We start from the raw sequence: 22,554 nt of genomic DNA on the forward strand, positions 1-22,554 counted from the left end.
ATTTTTTAAATTCAAATGTCTATTTTTTTTTTTTACATTTTTAGGCAGTTTTTTTGAGTACATTTTGATAAGTCATTATTTTTAATCTAAATTTTTTTGCACATCTCATTTGCTGTTTTTTAATTTTATATTGCAAATTTTTTGCGTAAATTTGCTGTTATTGTCATTTTTAGAAAATGATATTTTATATATTATTAGTGTTATTTTAAAAATGTCTATTTTGTAATTTTTTTGACTATGAGTAAATATTGATAAAAGTAATTATTTTTCATCTGAATTTCTTCGCACATCTCATTTGCTGTCATTTATTTATTTACTTTTAGAATATTTATATTTTATATTTTTAAAAATGTTATTTTAATGTTGTCTTTTTAAAAAACTTTTAGACATCTTTTTGAGTAAATATTGTTAAAAGTATTTTTAATCTGAATCTCATTTGCTGTCATTGAATTAAAAAAATAAATATTTTACATTTTTTAAATGTTTTAAAAACATTTTTCAAATATAGTTTTTGCTTTCGTTGAATTTAAAAAATATATTTATATATAATGCTTTTAAAATTATATTTTCAATTTTCAATCTGAATTTTTTCCCAAATCTTGTTTTATGTAATTGAATGTTTATATTTACATTTTTTTATTTTTAAGATTTTATTTTTGGCATTTTTTTTAATAAATTTTGTTACAAATAATCTGAATTATTCTTCTTCGCTCTACACATTCTTATTCTTCTTCGCTCTTCAATCTCATTTGCTGTCATTTAATTTTTTAAAGAAATGTATATTTTATGTTTTTAAAGTGTTATTTTTAAAACATGTTTTCAAATGTCTATTATTTAGACATTTTTTTTCAATATTGATAAAGGTAATTATTTTTACTCTGAATTGTAAGATTCTTTCTTATATCAGGCCATTATAAACACCCATATTGCCAAAGCACTAATGATGATCTATTTCTGTGGTCTGAGTTTCACCGCAGCAGCATTGGAATGTGTGTTTAATGCTTTGGTGTTTCGGACAATGCTGTGCAGGTGTTTTTGGAGCCGCTGTCTAAAGTGCTGGGTCAGGCCAGATCTAAAACAATCCTGCTGGACGCTGCACGTTCACAGACACGCTACCTGAACAAACTGCACCAGATGGGGCTCCTGCTGGGAATCACAGAGTGGAGGAGCCACTTCAACGACAAACTAGTTCTGCCAGCTCCTCCTCAAATGCCTTCAGAGATCAAGAAGGTTTGGAAGGTTTTGTGTTTCCAACTTGATTTTGAAAGCCCCAAAATTGAGCTTAACGATGACCATTTTCATTTTTGTTAACTTTGCAAATGCAAGTTTTTGAATGTTTCCAGAAGTATACAAAATAACAGTAATGGTGTTTTCATCTGATTTCACGTAATATTACTTTTTCCAAGTAACTAGTAAAGTAACGCATTACTTTTTTAATTTCCATAAAAAGTAACTAAGTAACATAATTAGTTACTTTTTTAGGGAGTAACTCAATATTGTAATGCATTACTTTTAAAAGTAACTTTCCCCAACACTGTTCTGCAGACAATGCAAAAGCAATGCAACACAATATATGTTGTTGTTTTTTTTTAAATAGCAATTTCTGTTGTAAATTGTCAGTGTGAAGTAACTGAATGAAAACATGTTCATATTTGTAGTTTATTGATCAATCTGTGCAGTTTGTGGTGGAGGACTCCATGAGTGACATGTCGTCTGTGCTGAGTCTGAATGAGATTGACAATGAGGAGGAAGTGGAGCTAAGCACTTCCTCTAGCAGCCCCAAAAGAGCCCATCAGCAGGGTGAGCACCGCCGCCTCCATGATTACCTCCAGCTGTCAGTCATATTATTAATATACTTTCACTCTAATAATTATGATGTTTGTAATATTTCAGAAACAGTGTGATGAAATCATATGATAACCCTGGAGATGTTTTTTTATATCGGTGCAATCACAGATGTTTAATCATTCATTCTGGGTCTGGGTCCATGAGAGGATGGAAAGTGATCATGATTTTTGCAAAAACCTTAAAAATTTAATAAAAGAACAATAAAATATAAAACGATAAAAATGTTTTGGCTTGAAATATAGCTTAAAGAAACGAAGAAACAGAAGAGAAAAATATGGTTTACGATGTAAAAATGACAAAGTGATACTAATTCATAGAAAAATATGGCTTAAAATAACATTAAGAACAATAAAAAAGTGCTAAGAAATATGTAGAAAAACAGGGCTCAAAAATTTAATTAAAAAAACAATAAAAAAGTGAGTAGAAAAATATGGCTTAAAAATTTAAATTAAAGAGCAGTAAAACAGTGTTAAAATTTGTGACTTAAAATTAAATTAAAGAACCATAAAAAATGAGAAATGTGGCTTGAAATAAAAGAACAATAAAATAGTGATATAAAATGTGTAGAAAAATGTGAATTTATACTTAATTTATACTAAATAACACCAATAAAAAATAAAATGCTAAAAAAATATGTAGAAAAATGTGGCTTAGAGTGAAAAAAAAAAACAATAGAAAAATGATAGAAATGTGTAGAAAAATATGGCCTAAAATGAAAAAAAAGAAGTATGGCCTAAAATGAAAATAAAAAAGAGCAATAAAAATGTATATTGTCTATTGAAATATGTATTAAAATGAAATAAAAGAACAATAAAAAAGCGATTACAATGTGTAGACAAATGTGGCTTATAAATTAAATAAAACCAATGAAAAATTAAATTATAAAAATGTGTAGAAAATTGTCGCTTGCAATAAAAGAACACTAAAATGTGTAGAAAAATATGGCTTAATGACATGAAAGAACAGGAAAAAACAATGACAAAATGTGTAGTAAAACATGGTTAAAAATTAAATAAAAAAGAGCAATAAAAATGTATAATGTCTAGAGAAATGTGTATTAAAATGAAATAAAAGAACAATAAAAAAGTGATTACAATGTGTACATAAATTTGGCGTATAAATTAAATAAATCAATAAAAAATAAAATTTTAAAAATGTGTATAAAATTGTGGCTTTCAATAAAACAACACTAAAATGTGTAGAAAAATATGGCTCAATTACATGAAAGAACAGAAAAAAACAATGACAAAATGTGTAGAAAAATATGGTTAAAAAATTAAATAAAAAAAGAGAAATAAAAATGTATAATGTCTAGAGAAATATGTATTAAATGAAATAAAAGAACAATAAAAAAGTGATTACAATGTGTACATAAATTTGGCTTATAAATTACATAAATCAATAAAAAATAAAATTTAAAAATGTGTATAAAATTGTGGCTTTCAATAAAAGAACGCTAAAATGTGTAGAAAAATATGGCTCAATTACATGAAAGAACAGAAAAAAACAATGACAAAATGTGTAGAAAAATATGGTTAAAAATTAAATAAAAAAAGAGAAATAAAAATGTATAATGTCTAGAGAAATATGTATTAAATGAAATAAAAGAACAATAAAAAAGTGATTACAATGTGTACATAAATTTGGCTTATAAATTACATAAATCAATAAAAAATAAAATTTAAAAATGTGTATAAAATTGTGGCTTTCAATAAAAGAACGCTAAAATGTGTAGAAAAATATGGCTCAATTACATGAAAGAACAGAAAAAAACAATGACAAAATGTGTAGAAAAATATGGTTAAAAATTAAATAAAAAAAGAGAAATAAAAATGTATAATGTCTAGAGAAATATGTATTAAATGAAATAAAAGAACAATAAAAAAGTGATTACAATGTGTACATAAATTTGGCTTATAAATTAAATAAATCAATAAAAAATAAAATTTTAAAAATGTGTATAAAATTGTGACTTTCAATAAAAGAACGCTAAAATGTGTAGAAAAATATGGCTCAATTACATGAAAGAACAGAAAAAAACAATGACAAAATGTGTAGAAAAATATGGCTCAATTACATGAAAGAACAGAAAAAAACAATGACAAAATGTGTAGAAAAATATGGCTTCAAGTGAAATAAAAGAATAATAAAACTTTAATAAAAAAGTGTAGAAAAATATGGCTTAAAATGAAATAAAAGAAAAAAAGTGATTTTTTGTATACACATTGGCTTGCAATAAAAGAATGCTAAATGTGTAGAAAATAAGGCTTAATGACATGAATGAACAGAAAAAAAACAATGACAAAAAGTGTAGAAAAATACGACTTTAAGTGAAATAAAAGAATAATAAAACATTAATAAAAAAGTGTAGAAAAATAAGGCTTAAAATGAAATAAAAAAAACTATGAAAAATAAAGTGTAGAGAAATATGTATTAAATTGAAATAAAGTGATAAAAATGTGTTCAAAATATGGCTTAAAAATTATAAAATATCAATAGAAGTACTTTCTTCATTCTGAAAGCATTGTTTCTTCATTTAGAGGATGATGGCGATGGTGGGGGTGATGATGACGATGATGAAGAGGAGCAGATGTATGAGCTGGTGTCTGAGCACAAAGAAGAGACGGACAGCAGTAATGAAGAGGACCAAGAAAACTCAACGACTGCTGACCAACCAGATGAAGAAGTGGAAGACGATCAGCTCGATCAGCATAAAGCCATCATAGAGGACATCAGGTTCATTCAGCTCTTAGTTTCCACATTCGTTTTCATGATTTACATTGGTCCTAATGCTGTTGCTGCTGATATTGTAGGAAAACCGAGTTTGGCATCGGCGTAGAGCTGAACGAGGAGGGTCAGAACCTGATGAAGAAGCAGCAGGCGAGACTGGGCCGCAGTCTGGAGCGTCTCTCCACTGAACTCTACAGCAAAGACACACACTTTGTGCTGGAGCTCATTCAGGTCAGCAGCGCATCTGCAGGTGGTACGCTCACAGCCTCTGCAGCCTTCACTGAAGCTGATGTTTGTGTGTGCAGAACGCTGATGATAACGGCTATCCTGACGGCGGAGAGCAGCCGGCGCTGGCCTTCGTGGTGGAGAAGGACTGCATCACCATCCTGAACAACGAGTGTGGCTTTGAGGAGAACAACATCCGTGCCATCTGTGACGTGGGCCGGAGCACCAAAGGAAAACACAAATATGGCTACATCGGTACTTTACTTATGTGCTGTTGTTTTGTTATTCATGTGTGGTTGTGCTAATATATCTTGGTAATTAGTTTGTCCAGTACACTGGACCTAAAATTAAAGGGGTCATGGGATGCCTATTTTCCACAAGTTCATATGATTCTTTAGGGTCTTAATGAAAAGTCTGTAATATACTTTGGTTAAAAATTCTCAATAGTAGTGTAAAAAAAACACCTTTTTACCTTGTCAAAATCAGCTCTACAAAATATCAACTCATTTTATTGCATGGTCCCTTTAAATGCAAATGAGCTCTGCTCACCCCGCCCCTCTCTGCCAGGGATGATGAGTCGCATTTATCGGCAAAACTTGCCAACAAGCGCATTATTAAGAAAGGCCATTTGCAAAGATGCAACAAAAAACCCTTATACTCACTTCTGCTGCGAGTGAAGCTGCATCAGGAATGATTCGCAAGAACATAGACGCATATGTAGATCGGGATCAGCGCTTTCCTTTTAAAAATGAAAGTAACGATATCCTCTGCGTTTTCAGCAGCTCAGATGTCGGGAATAAATGACGACTGCTATGTTTATTATTACATCCCACAACAGAACACCTCAATCGCTCAATTAGAGTCTTCGGCCGCGATCACACCGAACGCGTTTTAGCAGTTGGAGGCGCCTCTTTTGAATGGTTTTCTGTTGGCAGTCAGCGTTCTCCGCGCTGCTTATGCGCACTGGGCGCCTCGCGTTTTCGCCGCCTGCTGCGCCTCGCGTTTTTGCAGGAGCGCTCTGAGCGCCTGAAGTTGAAAAAAAATCAACTCTGAGCGGAAAAACGCCCAACGTCATTCGCGTTCTTTTCCATTGTCCAATCGAATGAATAGAGAGGCGGGCCTTCTGTTCTGGTGACGAAAGTTTACCGTTGCTTAAAAAGTCCGGAGACTGCAGAAAAGGAGGAGAAACCTTTGTTGTCTATCGTGGGTAACCCGGAGCTGTATTATAGGGTTTCTGCTAATATGACAGTTTACTTAACAGCAAAAAAACTAAGATTTTAGAGCGCTCGCGCTATAATCCTTTGATTTGACTGACAGGACAGCTGTTTTGGTCCTTGCTTAGCAACATAAAAAAACCGCAGCACACTGCTCTTTTTTAAAAGTCACCAAAAAAAGGCAGTGCTGTGCGCCTCGCGTTTTTAGAACGAAAAGACGCGTTCGGTGTGATCGGGGCCTTCCTCTGCACCTGAGTCACACAATGGCGATCAGAGCTGGACTGTTTCAGCTCGGTGAAAGCGGGTCTAATGTAAGGTGCTCATGTCAATCAACTATCATGGGAGTGGCCTCTGTCTGTGTCGTCAGAGAGAATGAGCTGATTTTAAAAAGGGGGTATTACATTTAAAGATTTAATGGAACCGTATGTAGGATTGTGGCCAAAACTGGTACTGCAATCACTTTCAAAATACTGTAGAACGGTGTATCCCCTCCCCCTCCCCCCTGACTCGAGGTTGCCAGCAGGAACCTAGGCTGCTACAAGGAGCTTCCAATGGCAAGTGACGAGTCCTACACGGTATTTTTTGTTCTTCTGTTGCTTCACGAGAGATGTTTTGCGAAGTAATTATGTATCGCAAAAATTTACTAATGGCGATTAGGCAAATATTTCGTAAAGATGTACTGTAACACCGTGTCTACACCCTATACAAATCCTTGTTTTATTTCGGACTTTGTCACGACATATTTCGGATTCATAACGAGGTCTTTTAGGTTTCGTAACGTTATACATGTTTTATCCCACACGTTTATAGCTGCAGCTGTAACAGAGCTGGCAACCCGGATGACAAAACTCTACTGACTTCGTGATTGGTAGATAGCTGGAGGGTGGAGCCTCAGACCAAAACACAAAATGACAACAATAACATCAGTTGAGGGCTGCAACTCTCACTTTTAAATGACAATATCCTGGCCGGACCACTGTTGTCAGTGATATAAGTATTTGAAATGAACATGATTTCTTAATGTCTAGTGACATGTCAGGGCCATTTTATGATTAACTGACATAAATTTCTTACATACAGTTCCTTTAAAAATACCACTGGGTGGATTTGTATCATTGTAGGGTGGTTGTGTACACAAACTGCCAACACACATTAATGTTCAAACAACATGGAAAAGTTAGTTTTGCATCCAATGACCCCTTCAACACTCACCAGGCGCCAAATGCGAGTAAAAATTGTTGATGGTGAGTATATGTAACCGTGCCAGTCGCCAATAGGCAGGTAAAACTTTTACAAAAAATAACAATGCAATGTAGTAAAAACAACAGCCAGTTTTAAAACAGATTTGGTGGCTGACAGTCCAATGCTCTCCATTGACTTCGTATTGCGGGAAGCGGACTCCTTGTAATTTCTGACTTATAACAAAAAACAGAACAATGTCTAAAAGCTGCTATGTGACAAGGTGTACAGTAAACAAGCTAAAAAAACCCCACAGAACTACATTTTTATAAGCTGTCGACACAAAAAAACGAGTCTTTAAGGACACAAATAGTTGTATATGTCAGGATATATCACATTGGGCCATTCAGTTGGATCATTTCTCCAATAAAAGGAAGGTAAGGAAAAGGTGCACTGACTGAGACCATTAAAATTTAGTTTCTCAATATATCTCCCCCTTTCAGGGCGGTGAAATTGCCCTTTGACATTGTTAAATAACGAATGTTTACTGTCGCCATTAAATTTCCCTCCAGTGGGTGTAGATCTCAGAGTAATAAGAAACGTTGCGCTCTACTTTTGTGTTCTTAAACACTCGTTTTTTTTAAGTTGACAGCTTATAAAAACGTAGTTCTGTGTTTTTTAGCTTGTTTACTGTATACCTTGTCACATAGCAGCTTTTAGACATAGTTCTATTTTTTGTTATAAGTGAGAAATGACAAGGAGGCAGCTTCCCGCAATACAAAGTCAATGGAGAGCGTTGGTTTGTCCCCCCACCCCCCATATATATATATATATATATATATATATATATAGTGTGTGTGTGTGTGTGTGTGTAAAGACACATACACATGGCTTTCAAAACATCATTCCTGGATTAAGTATTATTTTTATAGATACTGTATATATTTTTAGAAATATAGTTGCTTTTAAAAAGAAAAAAATGTGCCTTATTAACATAAAAACAGTCTATCAAGGCGAGTGATTCATGATTTGACAAAATAAAAGTCCGCCCTCAGATTATTGTTCACAGCAGAGGCACATCTCAGCTGACTTGAGGTGAATCTTTCATAAATTATGTCTGTGTTGTTTTACACACAACTAGGGTTGCAAAGGGGTGCAAAATTTCCAGTAAAATTTCTGTACACTTTTAAAAAAAAATCCTAGAAAGTTTCCAAAATTTCTGGAATGTTTCTGAAATGTACTGAAAACTTTCCACCTTTTTGCAACCTTACACACAACTCTGCACTCTGTTTGGTTAAACAGGTCAAAAGGGCATCGGCTTCAAATCGGTTTTTAAAGTCACCGACTGTCCTGAGATCCACTCCAATGGCTTCCACATCCAGTTTGACAAGAACAGCAGCCCCATGGGATACATCCTGCCTCACTGGGTCGAGCAGGAGCGGACAGTGAGCACCGCTGCCAGAGAGATCGCAGATCAGAGGTTAAACAAACCCACAAAATTCAGAGTTCTTGCACAGTTTTTTTTTTATTAATTTGTTTAAATAATATATAGTTTTTGTATTTAATTTATTTTTATTTTATGTTTATATACACTACCACTCAAAAGTTTGGGATCAGTAAGATTTTTTTATGTTTTTCAAATAAGTTTCTTATGCTCATCAAGGCTGTGATCATTTGATCAAAAATACTGAAAAAAATGTTAATATTGTGAAATAGTATTACGATGTAAAACCATATTTTTCTATATTAATATACCTTAAAATTTTATTTATATCTGTAATTAAAGTTGATTTTTTTTTTAATCATTACTATGTCACATGATCCTTAAAAAGTCATTCTAATATGCTGATGTATTATCAAAGTTGGAAACAGCTGTGACGCATAATATTTTTTGGAACTTGTGATATCTTTTCAGGATCCTTTGATCAATAAAGGTTAAAAAGAACAGCGTTTATTTAAAATAGAAAGATTTTCTAACAATATACACTACTGTTCAAAAGTTTGCAGTCAGTGAATTTTTATTCTTTCTTTTTTTTTGAAAGAATTAATACTTTTTAATTAATAAAAACTAATAGCATAGATTATATTATGAATATTATGAATAGATTCTGTTCTTTTTAACTTGTTATTTATCAAAAAATCCTGAAAAAAATAATATTTGATAATTCTAATAATAAATCAGCATATTAGAATGATTTCTGAAGGCTCATTGACACTAAAGACTGGAGTAAGAGCTGGTGAAAATTCAGCTTTGCATCGCAGGAATAAATTATATCTTAAAGTATATTCAAATAAAACCCATTATTTTATATTGTAATAACATTTTTCAATATTACAGTTTTTTTCTGCATTTTTGGTCAAATAAATGGAGCCTTGATGAGCATAAGAGACTTATTGAGTCTTACTGATCCCAAACTTTTAAGCAGTAGTGTGTTATTTATTTAATTTTGATTTATTTAATCTTTTAATTTAAGTCAACTGTTAGTGGTTAGAGATAAGAATATTGTATCGTAGAGATGTTGGCTATTTTGATTTGCAACCTGCTTACTAGTGTAAAAATAAAGTTCACAGTGACCTTTTTGTTTGAGTTGTTGTTATGAAACGGCTCTCTGGTGTCTATTTTTATTATAGATGGGCTACAAAGATCCACCTGCCCCTGCGCTCAGAGAGCTACCAGACTAAAAACCTCTTCCATGACGTGCATCCATCTCTCCTGCTCTTCCTTCATCGTCTTCGCTCCATCACCATCTTCAATGAGGTGAAGATCTGCTTCATGCATTACCACCCAACAAAAACTCTCTCTATTAACCCTATCAAACCTACTCTAACATATTCGAAATGTGGAAAAATGATCAAACTCTGCTGTTAAACCATATTTATATCAGTTCATGTAGGTAGCTGCTATATTGTTATAAATATCTCATTGATTTTCACTACAAGCATCAGAATTTCATCATATAAATATCAGCATCTTATGGAAGCCGTTTCTGCCACTGAATAACAAATTCTGACTTTTTTTTTCCGCGCAGTTGCGAGTTTACATCTTGTAAATAATTCTGACTTTTTTTCCCCCTCAGAATTGTGATATAAACTCACAATTCTGACTTTTTTCATAGATATAAGAGATATAAGTGTGCAATTGCGAGTTATAAAGTCAGAATTGCTGGATATAAACTTACAATTGCGAGAAACAAAGTCAAAATTGCGAGATATAAGGTTTTTTTCTCGCAATTGCGAGTTTTTATCTCGCATTCTGACTTTCTAAGAATTTTGATATAAACTCACAACTGTGAGTTATAAAGTCCAGTTCTGAGGAGAAAAAAAAGACTTGCATGATATAAACTCACAACTGCGATTTTCTTATTTTATTTCTCAGAATTGCGAGTTTATATCTCGTACTTTATACCTTGCAATTGTGTTTATATCATGTAATTCTGACTTAATAACTTGCAATTGTGAGTTTATATCTTGCAATTTTGACTTTATAACTCACAATTGTGAGAAAAAAAGTCAGAATTGTATATTAGGCAATTGTGACGTTATTTCTCAGAATTGTGAGTTTATATCTTCTGAATTCATTTCTCAGAATTGCGAGTTTATACCTCGCAATTCTAAGAAAAAAAGGCTGAATTGCGAGTTTATATTAAGCAATTGCGACTTTATTTCTCAGAATTGCGAGTTTATATCTCGGACTTTATATCTTTGACTTTACACCTCGCAATTGTGAGTTTATATCATGCAATTCTCTAACTTTATTTCTCAGAATTGCAAGTTTATATCTTCTGATTTTATTTCTCAGAATTGCAAGTTTATATCTTCTGACTTCATTTCTCAGAATTGTGAGTTTATATTTTGCAATTCCGACTTTAGAACTCGCAATTGTGAGTTTATATCTCTCAATTCTGAGAAAAAAGTCAGAATTGTGAGTTTATATCACACAATTCTGACTTTATAGCTCGCAATTGCAAGTTTATAGCAGGCAGTTGTGACTATTTCTCAGAATTGTGAAATTAAAACACGCAATTCTGACTTTATAACTCGCAATTATGAGTTTATATCACAAAATTCTGACTTTATTTCTCAGACTTGTGAGTTTATAACTCGCAATTGTAATATTATATCACAATTCTGAGAAAAAAAGTCAGAATTGTGAGTTTAGATTATGCAGTTGCGACTATTTCTCAGAATTGCGAGTTCATATCATTCAATTCTGACTTAACTCAAAATTGCGAGTTTATATCACACATTTTTGACTTTATAACTTGCAATTGTGAGTTTATATGTCTCAATTCTGAGAAAAAAAGTCAGAATTGCGAGTTTATATTACGCAATTGCGACTATCTTAAAATTGCGAGTTTATATCTTATATATCAATATATATCTCATATATATTGATTATATCAATTCTGAGTGAAAAAGTCAGAATTGTGAGTCACAGTTACTAAAAAGTCACAGTTACTTGTTTTTATTTTTTTATTCAGTGGTGTAAACGGGCTTCCATAGCATCTTGAGTCTCTAAATAAAACTCAATAAAACTTAACGTAACTTAAATGTAACTTATTTTATTCATGTAAGTATCTTCTGTAGCCTCTGAAGGGCAGTAGCTAAATTAAAAAATATGATATTTAGGCTTACTTAAAGCCTGATGGATCAATTATGATATTCAGATGTATGTCAGACGTCACAAGTGCTTTCAACAACATTACGTTTGTTTAATCCTCAGGCTGAGAAGCGTTTGGTGTCGATGACGCGCCGTGATCTGAGCCATAACATCCTGGAAGTGGCACACACTGGTGGAGAAGAGCGTTGGCTAGTGGTCAAGAGAATGCTTTACCCTAAAAAGGCAAGTGTCACACACATTTATCAGCTCACTTGTGGAAAAATGCACTAAAACTAAGGGTAGAGGTAAGATTTGCTTCTGCATTGTTTACCTGCGTCCTTGTCCCAGTTTTACCCTCTTTTAATTGGCCTCTGCTCAGTTCTCATGAAGCGGCGTCGTATAAGACTCTGCATTAATGTGTTTGGATTACGCAAGTGTTCCTGCACTTTATACCTCTGGGGAACAAAGCGTTTTTCACTCTTGTCTCATTCAAGCTTCATGCAGGGAAGCTGATTAGCAAAGCTCAGCGAATGTGTTTCTTGTGTCTAGAGAGACGGTTTGTTCCCTTCGTTCTCAGAAGCAGCAGAGATTCGCTGCACTTTCTGTCCGTCTCCTTTGTAAAATTTCTTTGACTTCTAGTTTTAGTACTTTGCTGACTGGAGACAACTTTTGTAACACAGAAATGTACTTTAAAGACTAGTGCACACTACAAACAACTAACTGCAACTGCAAAGTTGACATGTTGATCAAAAGTGACAGTAAAGACATTTAAAGTGTTACAAAAGATTTCTATTTCTATTAAATGCTGTTCTTTTGAACTTTCTATTCATCAAAGAATCCAGAAAAATAAAATGTATCACATTTGTTTCTTGAGCAGCAAATCAGTATATTAGAATGATTTCTGAAGGATCATGTGACACTGAAGACTGGAGTAATGATGCTGAAAATTCAGATTTGATCACAGGAATAAATTACATTTTACTATATATTCACATAGAAAACAGTTATTGTAAATTGCAATAATATTTCTACATTTTTACTGTATTTTTGAACAAATACATGCAGCCTCTGGGAGCAGAAGAGACTTATTTCAAAAACAAAAAAAATCTTACAGACCCTAAACTGTTTGTTTATTTATTGTACATTAGAAGAAATGATTTAAATTTATATGTAAGTTATCTCTGTTGTCCTATAATGATCACTTAGACTTAAAAACGAATAATTTATTAATCTTGTTAAATATAATCTAGGACATTTCACAATTAATATCTAATTTATGTGCTCAACATTGTAATGCGGTAATCCTTAAATTTAAAGATGCTTTTATAGCACAAATGATTGGTTTCTGTTTATATATTTTATTTTAGCCAAAATAGTGTAGTTGAATTCCTATATTATATTATATTATATTATATTATATTATATTATATTATATTATATTATATTATATTATATTATATTATATTTTTTACGTGACCCTGGACCACAAAACCAGTCATAAGGGTTCATTTTTTTTTAAATTGAGATTTAGCTTTCTATTAATGTATGGTTAGGACAATATTTGGTCGAGATACAACTGTTTGAAAATCTGCAATCTGAGGGTGCAAAAAAATAAAAATATTGAAAAGTTCTTAGCATATTACTAATCAAAAATTAAGTTTTGATGTATTTGCGGTCGGAAATGACCTAATGTCTTCATGGAACTTGATCTTTACTTAATATCCGAATGATTTTTGGCATAATTTGATAATTTTGACCCATACAATGTATTTTTGGCTATTGCTACAAATACCTGTGCTACTTAAGACTGGTTTTGTGGTCTTATATTGTATTATATTATATTATATCTACCTTGAGGTTGACACTCGATTCACTGCATGTCTTCAGTGTGTCTCTGTGTTTCTGTGCAGATTAAAGAAGACGTGGAGTCGACAGAATTGGCCCTGGCATTCCAGCTCAGTGACTCGTCATCATGTGATGTGAAGCCTCAGAAACAGCCCGTCTTTGCCTTTCTTCCACTTCGCAGCTTTGGTTTCCGTTTCATCATCCAAGGTTTGACACTTGCATGTGGGAAGCACGGTTAAGCGTCTGCCTGACATTGTCATGTTTATTGAATGTCACATCAGGGTTATTCATTCTAACTAATACTAAAACCATTAAAAAACTTTTCATTAGTTGAAACAAAATAAATGTTTAATTAAATAAAATAATATAAAAAAATGAAATTTTTATTTAGTTTAACTTGAAGTAATAAAATAACTAAAACTAAATAATCTAAAACTAGCAAAACTGTTATTTTAGTATCATTCATATTATTATAGTTTTTATAAATATTTTGAATAAGATTTATTTTTTTATATATATATATTTTTTCAAAATGTCAGTTAAAGTTTTAGTCATTTTGTTGTTTTTGTCATTTTTGTTTTTTTTGTTTAGTTTTTTTGAAAACATGTTTTGTTGAAATGTAATTTAATTTGTTAAAATCACAGATTTTTTTTTGTTTTTTTTTGTTTTTGCTTTTAGTTAGGATTTAGTTAATGATAATAACCTGCTGATAAATAAAAAATAATAAAAACTATTATGTTTAGACATTAAAAAAAAAAATATATATATATATATATATAATAAAAATGACAAACACAATTAAAGTGCACTCAGAAAAAATAAAAATAAAATGTATTAAAATATTAACACATACTACAGTTGAGGTCAAATGTTTACATCCCCCTTTCAGAATCTGCAAAAGGTTAATTACTTACAGCAAAGTAAAAGGGGTCATACAAAATGCATGTTATTTTTTATTCAGTAGTGACCTGAATAAGATATTTCAAATAAAAGATGTTTACATATAGTCCACAAACAAAAAAAATAGTTGTAGCCTATTTATAAAAATTTATTTATATCCACTTGATTCTTAATACTGTGTTCTTATCTGAATGATTCACAGCTGTGTTTTTTTTTTTGTTTAGTGATAGTTCATGAGAAACTGCCCACTTTTCTTCAGAAAAATCCTTTAGGTCCCACAAATTCTTTGGTTTTCCAGCATTTTTGTGTATTTGAACCCTTTCCAACAATGACTGTATGATTTTGAAAGCCATCTTTTCACACTGAGGACAACTGAGGGACTCATATGCAACTATTACAGAAGGTTCAAATGCTCACTGATGCTTAAGAAGGAAACACAATACATTAAGAGCCGGGGGGGACAAAAGAAGACAAAATGTAACTTATTTTGTCTTCTGTAGCCTCTGAAGGGCAGTAGCTAAATTAAAAAATATGATATTTAGGCAAAATACAAAAAATGTACACATTTCCATTCTGTTCAAAAGTTTTCACCCCCGGCTCTTAATGCATTGTTTTTCCTTCTGGAGCATCAGTGAGTGTTTGAACCTTCTGTAATAGTTGAATAAGAGTCCCTCAGTTGTCTCAAAATCATACAGTCATTGTTGGAAAGGATTTCAATACACAAAAATGCTGAGAAACCAAAGAATTTGTGGGACCTGAAGGATTTTTCTGAAGAACAGCGGGCAGTTGTTCAGGACAAACCAGGGACTCATGAACAACTATCACTAAACAAAAAACACAGCTGTGGATCATTCAGGTAACAACGCAGTATTAAGAAACTTTTAAATGGAGTAATTTTTATAAATTCAACTATTATTGAATTTGTGGACTATATGTAAATGTCTTTTATGTGAAATATCTTATTCATGTCAGTACTAAATAAACAATAACATGCATTTTGTATAATCCCTCTTATTTTGGTAAAATAATACCATTTTGCAGATTCTGAAAGGGGGGTGCAAACTTTTGACCTCAACTGTATGATAACACTGCTGACATTGTGTTCTCTTTTGTAGGTGATTTTGACATCCCTTCCTCCAGAGAAGACGTGGACAGGGACAGTTCGTGGAACCAGTGGCTTCGCTCTGAGATCCCTCAGTTGTTCGTACACGCCATGGACGTCTTCAGCGTAAGAACGGAGTGGAATATGATGTTCCTCCATTAATTTGCATGCATTTGCATTTAATCTTCAGCTTCAGATGAAGGTCAAGGCTCTCACAGTCTGTTTAAGGAGCTGCTTTTAGCATGAAAAGGGAAAAAATAGCATTGGCTTTCTTTATGCTGCTTTAGTCATCCGAATGAACATTTATAGCCCTAATGAGCCCATTCAATGTCAATCCCACAGCAACACCCAGAGTTCAGTGGGCTCGGTGGCCTCTGTTACTTCATGCAGTTCATTCCTCAACCAAGTGAGATCCTGGACTTCTTCAACCCAGTGGCCAATCAGATCATTCAGCTGCTGAAGGGCAAAGCGTGCCTTCCTGCCAAAGAGGACAGTGGTAGGTAGCAGAGTTTTCCTTTGAGGGACAATTGCCTTCTGGAATTGATTTTTTTTTTTTTTTTTTTTTTTTTTTTAACCTTTGTACGGGTAAAATTTAATTTAATTTAATTTTTTTTGTCAAATGCGCTACCAGTCAAAAGTTTTTGAACAGTAAGATTCATTTATTTTTTTTACGTCTCTTTTGCTCACCAAGCTTGCATTTATTCGATCCAATGTACAGAAAAAAGGTAGAATTTTGAAATATTTTTACTGTTTAAAAACAACTCTTTTCTGTTTGAATATATTTTGGATTTTAATTTATTCTTGTGATTTCAAAGCTGAATTTTTAGCATCATTACTTCAGTCACATGATCCTTCAGAAATCATTCTACTTTTCTAATTTAATGCTCAAACAACATTTATTATTATTATTTATTATTTCAGGGTTTTTTTAAAGAATAGAAAGTTCAGTAGAACAGTGTTTATCTAAAGTAGAAATCTTTTGTAACATCATAAATGTCTTTATGATAATTTGTGATTAATTTAAAGCATCCTTGCATAAGTATTAATTTCTATCACCCCCCCCCCCCCAAATATTGTCATAGTGTATTTGACAAAAAATAAAAAAATGAAATTTTACCCCTACAAAGGTGTTTACATCTCGCAATTGTAATTTTTATTTTGGATTTGTTGTTTTATACTTTTTATAAAACAAAATAAAATTGTTTTATACTTTTATATATTTTGACTTTTTTTTCCCTCACAGTTTTTTTTTTGTCTTTTCTGCTCACTAAGCCTGCATTTATTTGATCCAAAGTACAGCAAAAAACAGTACAATTTTGAAATATTTTTACTATTTAAAATAACTGCTTTCTGCTTGAATATATTTATATATGATGTGTATTTTGACTTTTTTTTTAAGCAAAAACAATACAATTTTGAAATATCTTTTCACTTTGAATATATTTTGAATTTATTGATTCAGCGTAAAATAAAATTATTTTTCATTTTTATGTATTTTTCCTCACAATTGTGATTGCAATTTTTGTCTCATAATTTGAGTTTATAGTTTGAGTAATATGTCAGACAGTTAGTAAGTCCCACCAGGATTTTTTGTGTGATTTCTAGTTAGTTTATTTAGTTGTGTTTAGATGTGGTACTCATTTTAATATTTTGTGGTAAATTAGTGGTAATTTTTATAATTCGGAAATCACATTTACCATATGAATGACTAAAACAAAAAACAGTAATCTAAATGCCTCTGGTTGGCCATTGCATTCATAAGCTCAACACAAACACGTGTGATTGGTTATGCTCAACACTTTAAAAACTGATGCAACAGAAGCAGATCTAATGCTGAAATTGACAGTTTTCCTTTATTTTTACATTTTGCTTTAACCCTCTGGGGTCTGAGGGTGTTTGGGGGCCCTAATGAAGTTTTGACATGCCCTGACATTTGTGACCCTGGACCACAAATCCAGTCTTAAGTCGCTGGGGTATATTTGTAGCAATAGCCCAAAATACATTGCATGGGTCAAAATTATTGATTTTTCCATTATGCCAAAAATCATTAGGAAATTAAGTAAAGATCATGTTCCATGAAGATTTTTTGAAAAATTCCTACTGTAAATATATCAAAATGTAATTTTTGATTAGTAATATGCATTGTTAAGAACCTAATTTGGACAACTTTAAAGGTGATTTTCTCAGTATTTTGATTTTTTTGCACCCTCAGATTCCAGATTTTCAAATAGACGTATCTCGGCCAAATATTGTCCTATCCTAACAAACCATACATCAATAGAAAGCTTATTTATTGAGCTTTCATATGATGTATACATCTCAGTTTTGTAAAATTTAACCTTATGACTGGTTTTGTGGTCCAGGGTCACATTTGTTCTTTTTTCAGTATCTTAAAAACATATTAATGGCTAAAGTCTGATTACATTGTAATCAGCACAAATTAGGCTACAATAATATGTAAGCAACATGAATATACATGTTTGTGTTTTTGAGAAAATGTTATGCTTGGTTTGTGAAGGTTAATTTTGGTTAATTTTGAAGCCATTTTTGCCCCAAGCTGATGTTTACAGTCATTGTAAACAGCATAAACTAACTGAGGTCTCTGTCTTTAGAGGGCCGAGTGGAGTTCAAGCAGCCTTCCCAGCTTGCTGTGTGTCAGGACCGTCTGATCCAGGACGTGATTGGAGGAGAGGATCTGTGCAGAAGCCTGAGTCTGTCTTATCTGCATCCTGCGCTGCAGTCGCGTCTCTCCAGCTCGCTGCTAACCGCACTAGGCGTTCATCGCCTTAAAGCCGCTGAGATCATCACCGTCACCTGCGCCATGGCCAGAGAACTAGTGCAACACAGCCGCCTCAAGACAGGTATCCTCTGCTACGATTGGGGTGCAGAAACCTGCAGGTTCTGACCAGTGTTGGGGGTAATGCATTACAAGTAATGCAAGTTACGTAATAATATTACTTTTTCCAAGTAACTAGCAAAGTAACACATTACTTTTTAATTGACAAGAAAATATCTGTTACTTTTCCCCCGTATTTATTGATTAAAAGCTCTCCTGTCCCCATGTTGAGAGAAATCAGGAGTAAAATGTTACTTTAGTTCTAGAATAAATGTGAACATGCATTACTTCATTTCACTCACTAAAAAAAACAGATACAGTATTCTTCTAAAAACAGTGAAATTCAACGCAAACCTGCAATAATTAAATATGTTAAATAATACAAATATCCTTTATGTATTTAATCCCATTTTATTAACCGTTGTCTTTGCTGCCGACCTTCGATGATCCAATTCATCCATACCTATAAGCAAAAATTACTTAAGATAATCTAATATTTCGTTTCTTTTTTTTATGCGGAAGAGTTGACTTCTTCTTCGGTCTACTGTACAGACATGAATTTACTTTTCTCTAAGCCTGAGGCTTTTAGTGTAAAAAGGCTTTTACATTTGCAGAAAAATAGAACTTTTTATATTAAAAACAAACAAGCATGCTCTGCCCTGATTTAAAAAGTAACGCAAAAGTAACGTAATGCAATACTTTCCATAAAAAGTAACTAAGTAACTTTCCCCAACACTGGTTCTGTTTTTGGGCTGATTTGATGTTTCTTTTCCGCTCAGAGCACGATCTGAAGAAGCTGGCCAGGCTGCTGGTGTGTAACTTTCGTGCGCTGGAGCCAGAGTATGAAGTGGATGCCCTGCTCCAGTCCCTCAAAGACGTTCCCATGATCCCTCTGGCAAACGGCAGTGTGGTTTCTCTGAGTTCAGAGGGAGTTTTCTTCCCTCTCAGTGATGTGGCGCAAGCTCAAACAGGTAATTCATTAACGCAATAATGTCCCTTGGTTTACCTCACCAGTTTTTTAGATGTGCAGCGGAACCTTTCATGCAGTTTTCTTGACATATAGGCTTTATATAGGCTATATATATATATATATATATATATATATATATATATATATATATATATACACTTAATGTGATTTAATTAAGGAAAAGATAACGCATTAAAATGATTACAGGGCTCTTAAGTAATTAACTTTTTTACTTGGTAGCACTGGAGCTCCCAACTTAAAAAATTTTGGAACACCCAATGAATATTAAGCAAGCGGCAACCTCCCGCTCTATCTATTAAAACCAATATGGAAGTGACTTAAACCGCAATTCATTCACTGGTTGCTAGAGACTGGCTCCAAACGGGAGTCAATCCCATAGACTCCCCATGTTAAAATGCCCAACTTCAGCAGAAAAAAAAAATGTTTACAGCCTGGTACAAAAAGTGTTTTTGGTCTATATAGCTGATTTTGCCCTTCCTGTCCTTTTAAGTTATATTAAGCCTTAAAGTTCTGCATAATTAAGGGCGTGGTCACTTGAGTGACAGGTGGATTGCCGCTGCTGTCAACACTGTCGCGTTAGGCGGGTGTGGTTTCAGCAAATAGCTCCACCCACGTCCCGCCTCTTTGCCCATTTTCGATTATCCAAGATGGCGACGGCCGCCTCCCGCCCACTATGAGCTTCAAAAACGCTCTTTAGAAACCTACGGGTGACGTCACGGACACTATGTCCATATTTTTTTTTAAAGTCTATGTTATTAAGGAGCATGGCTGATTCTGATTGCCAATGTTTTACAAGCAAATGGGCTGATTCTGAAAGCCTTTTTTTTATATTTATTTTATGCCCTAAGCAAGGGACAAGAATGAATGAAAATATGAATACATGAACAAGATGTTTATTTTCACTATTACAGGTAGAGGCATTTAAATTAGCCTTTTAAATTAGCAATTTTGAGCCTTGGATTATGGAGTTTTTTTAAAGCAGCCATTACAAAGCTGGTTATTGCATTTACATCCCAGCCAAAATTGGGGTAAGAGGCAAAAAAAAAAAAAACTACCTGTGCCAACCAGTTTCTGCTTACGCCGACAGGTTACCGCGTTTACATGACTACATGCGTTTTCGGCTTAAGCATAATTGGCTTAAGAACGTGCATGTGAACTCTGAATTTCACCAATAAAGATTGGACATGAAAAAAGAGTATCAAGCCATCCTTAATCTCAATATTTCTTATAGATTAAATGTATAAATAAACCGTAAAAGCGATGTAAAATTTTGCCCTCATGTCATTCCAGAGACTTACATTCATCTTTAAAACACAAATTCCACGCAACAAAACTTTGATGCCTCAAAAAATTGCAGTAGAGATTGTAAAAGCAATCCACATAAATGCAGCAGTTTAATAAAAGACTTCTGAAGAGATAAAAACACTGTTATATAATATTTTAATTTAATTTAGGCCTACATCTTGAGATTTAAATAATAAATAAGCTTTCCATTGGTGTTTGGTTTGTAAGGATAGGACAATATTTGGCTGAGATACAACTATTTAAAAATCTGGAATCTACAAAATATCTTCATGAATCATGATCTTTATTTAATATCCTAATAATTTTTGGCATAAAAGTAAAATCTATAATTTTGACCCATACAATGTATTTTTGGTTTTATGGGTTTGGAACAACATGAGGGTTAGTAATTAATGATAGAATTTAAATTTTTGGGTTAACTGTCCCTTTAAGTCGTAAATAAGTAGTCAGTCAGGAGTTGTTCTTCATGTATGGTCTACAGCTGCACTTGTATGCAGACAGATTCTTTGGAGCTGTCTGCGAAATGAATGATCATCTTCATCTCCTGCTTATTTCCTGAATCAATACAGTGAGTCACAGGAGAGAAAGCACTCAAGCGAGTCACTACGTGCGTCATTGCAGTCAAAAAAGGAATAGTTTTGTAAATGAAACGCCAATTTGAAATGTATTTGTCCTCTAAAATCTTTCCTTTTACCTCTAATCTCAGTTTGGGAGCAAACTCCCACACGCGCTTCCCTTTGAACATTAATAAACGACTCGTTTTTCTTCTATGGCTGCTGTCAGATAAGTCATAAGAGAGCCGTCTGGTGAAAATATGAATTGAGTTGAATGGAAACTAGCTACGCTAACGCTGTGTGCCAGGTAGAGTCACATATATCTGCTAAAAGCAGGGAAGGGATGAATTATACATCAGTATTCGGGCCCAGAGGGTCTCAGGAAGTGGGTCACATAGCCGCTCGTGTGCACTCATGTTTCCTGTCGCTGTAGATCTGCAGGCTCTGTACCAGGACCTGAGCATCGTGGAGCCACGTCTGCTGGCGTGTTTGGACGAACTGGGAAACTCGCAGGTGCGCGAGCTGCTCCGGAGACTGAACGTCCATGAGCTGGAGCCACAGCAGGTCCTGCAGCAGCACATCTACCCGCTGCTCAGGAGCAAAGCCTGGGAGGTTAGAGATGCTTTATCCTGGTTTTGAAATCTTTGGTGACACTTGTATCCAAGCCACACTTAAAGGATTAGTTCACTTCCAGAACAAAAATTTACAGAAAATCCAAGATATTCATGTCTTTCTTTCTTCATTCATAAAGAAATTGTTTTTTGAGGAAAACATTTCAGGATTTCTCTCCGTATAGTGGACTTCAATGGTGCTAGCAAGTTTGAACTTCCAAAGTTCAGTTTAAACGCTGCTTCAAAGGGCTCAAAATGATCCCAGCTGAGGAATAAGGGTCTTATCTAGCAAAATGATTGGTCATTTTCTTAAATAAATTGATATTTACACACTTTTAACCACCAATGCTCGTCTTGTCCAGCTCTGCGATGTGATTCAGGTTAGGGTTTGTTGAAAAACTCCCATCTCATTTTCTCCTCCAACTTCAGAAACGCCCTACATTGCTGCAGAAGTACCGACCCAGTGTTTACAAACTGAACATGCAAAGAAGATCAAACATGAACAAAAACAGTGATATTGGATGATTTTTGAAGTTGGAGGAGAAAATGAGATGGGAGTTTTTACTGTATTAAAAAGAATGTAAATATTAATTTATTTAAGAAAATAACAGATC

The 22,554-nt window shown here is 33.4% G+C and overlaps 2 protein-coding genes across 4 annotated transcripts in view; one reads left to right on the forward strand and one right to left on the reverse strand.

The window, feature by feature from the left end:
• abcc3 (ATP-binding cassette, sub-family C (CFTR/MRP), member 3) overlaps positions 1 to 22,554 on the reverse strand; it is a 399,896-nt gene that overhangs the window by 180,828 nt on the left and 196,514 nt on the right. The gene's annotated exons all lie outside the window — the stretch shown is intronic.
• The window catches only part of LOC141298280 (uncharacterized), a 71,748-nt gene that overhangs the window by 17,912 nt on the left and 31,282 nt on the right, over positions 1 to 22,554 (forward strand). The window contains exons 6-19 of the mRNA XM_073828790.1: positions 1,030 to 1,239; positions 1,680 to 1,812; positions 4,389 to 4,584; positions 4,662 to 4,809; positions 4,884 to 5,058; positions 8,499 to 8,676; positions 9,828 to 9,954; positions 11,920 to 12,039; positions 13,707 to 13,848; positions 15,657 to 15,769; positions 15,986 to 16,139; positions 18,256 to 18,504; positions 19,259 to 19,450; positions 21,763 to 21,941. Of these exons, the coding sequence (XP_073684891.1) occupies positions 1,030 to 1,239; positions 1,680 to 1,812; positions 4,389 to 4,584; positions 4,662 to 4,809; positions 4,884 to 5,058; positions 8,499 to 8,676; positions 9,828 to 9,954; positions 11,920 to 12,039; positions 13,707 to 13,848; positions 15,657 to 15,769; positions 15,986 to 16,139; positions 18,256 to 18,504; positions 19,259 to 19,450; positions 21,763 to 21,941 (2,316 nt within the window). The remainder of the gene's footprint in view (positions 1 to 1,029; positions 1,240 to 1,679; positions 1,813 to 4,388; positions 4,585 to 4,661; positions 4,810 to 4,883; positions 5,059 to 8,498; positions 8,677 to 9,827; positions 9,955 to 11,919; positions 12,040 to 13,706; positions 13,849 to 15,656; positions 15,770 to 15,985; positions 16,140 to 18,255; positions 18,505 to 19,258; positions 19,451 to 21,762; positions 21,942 to 22,554) is intronic.

Source organism: Garra rufa, chromosome 22 (assembly GCF_049309525.1).
Source record: "Garra rufa chromosome 22, GarRuf1.0, whole genome shotgun sequence".
Classification (NCBI taxonomy): Eukaryota; Metazoa; Chordata; class Actinopteri; order Cypriniformes; family Cyprinidae; genus Garra; species Garra rufa.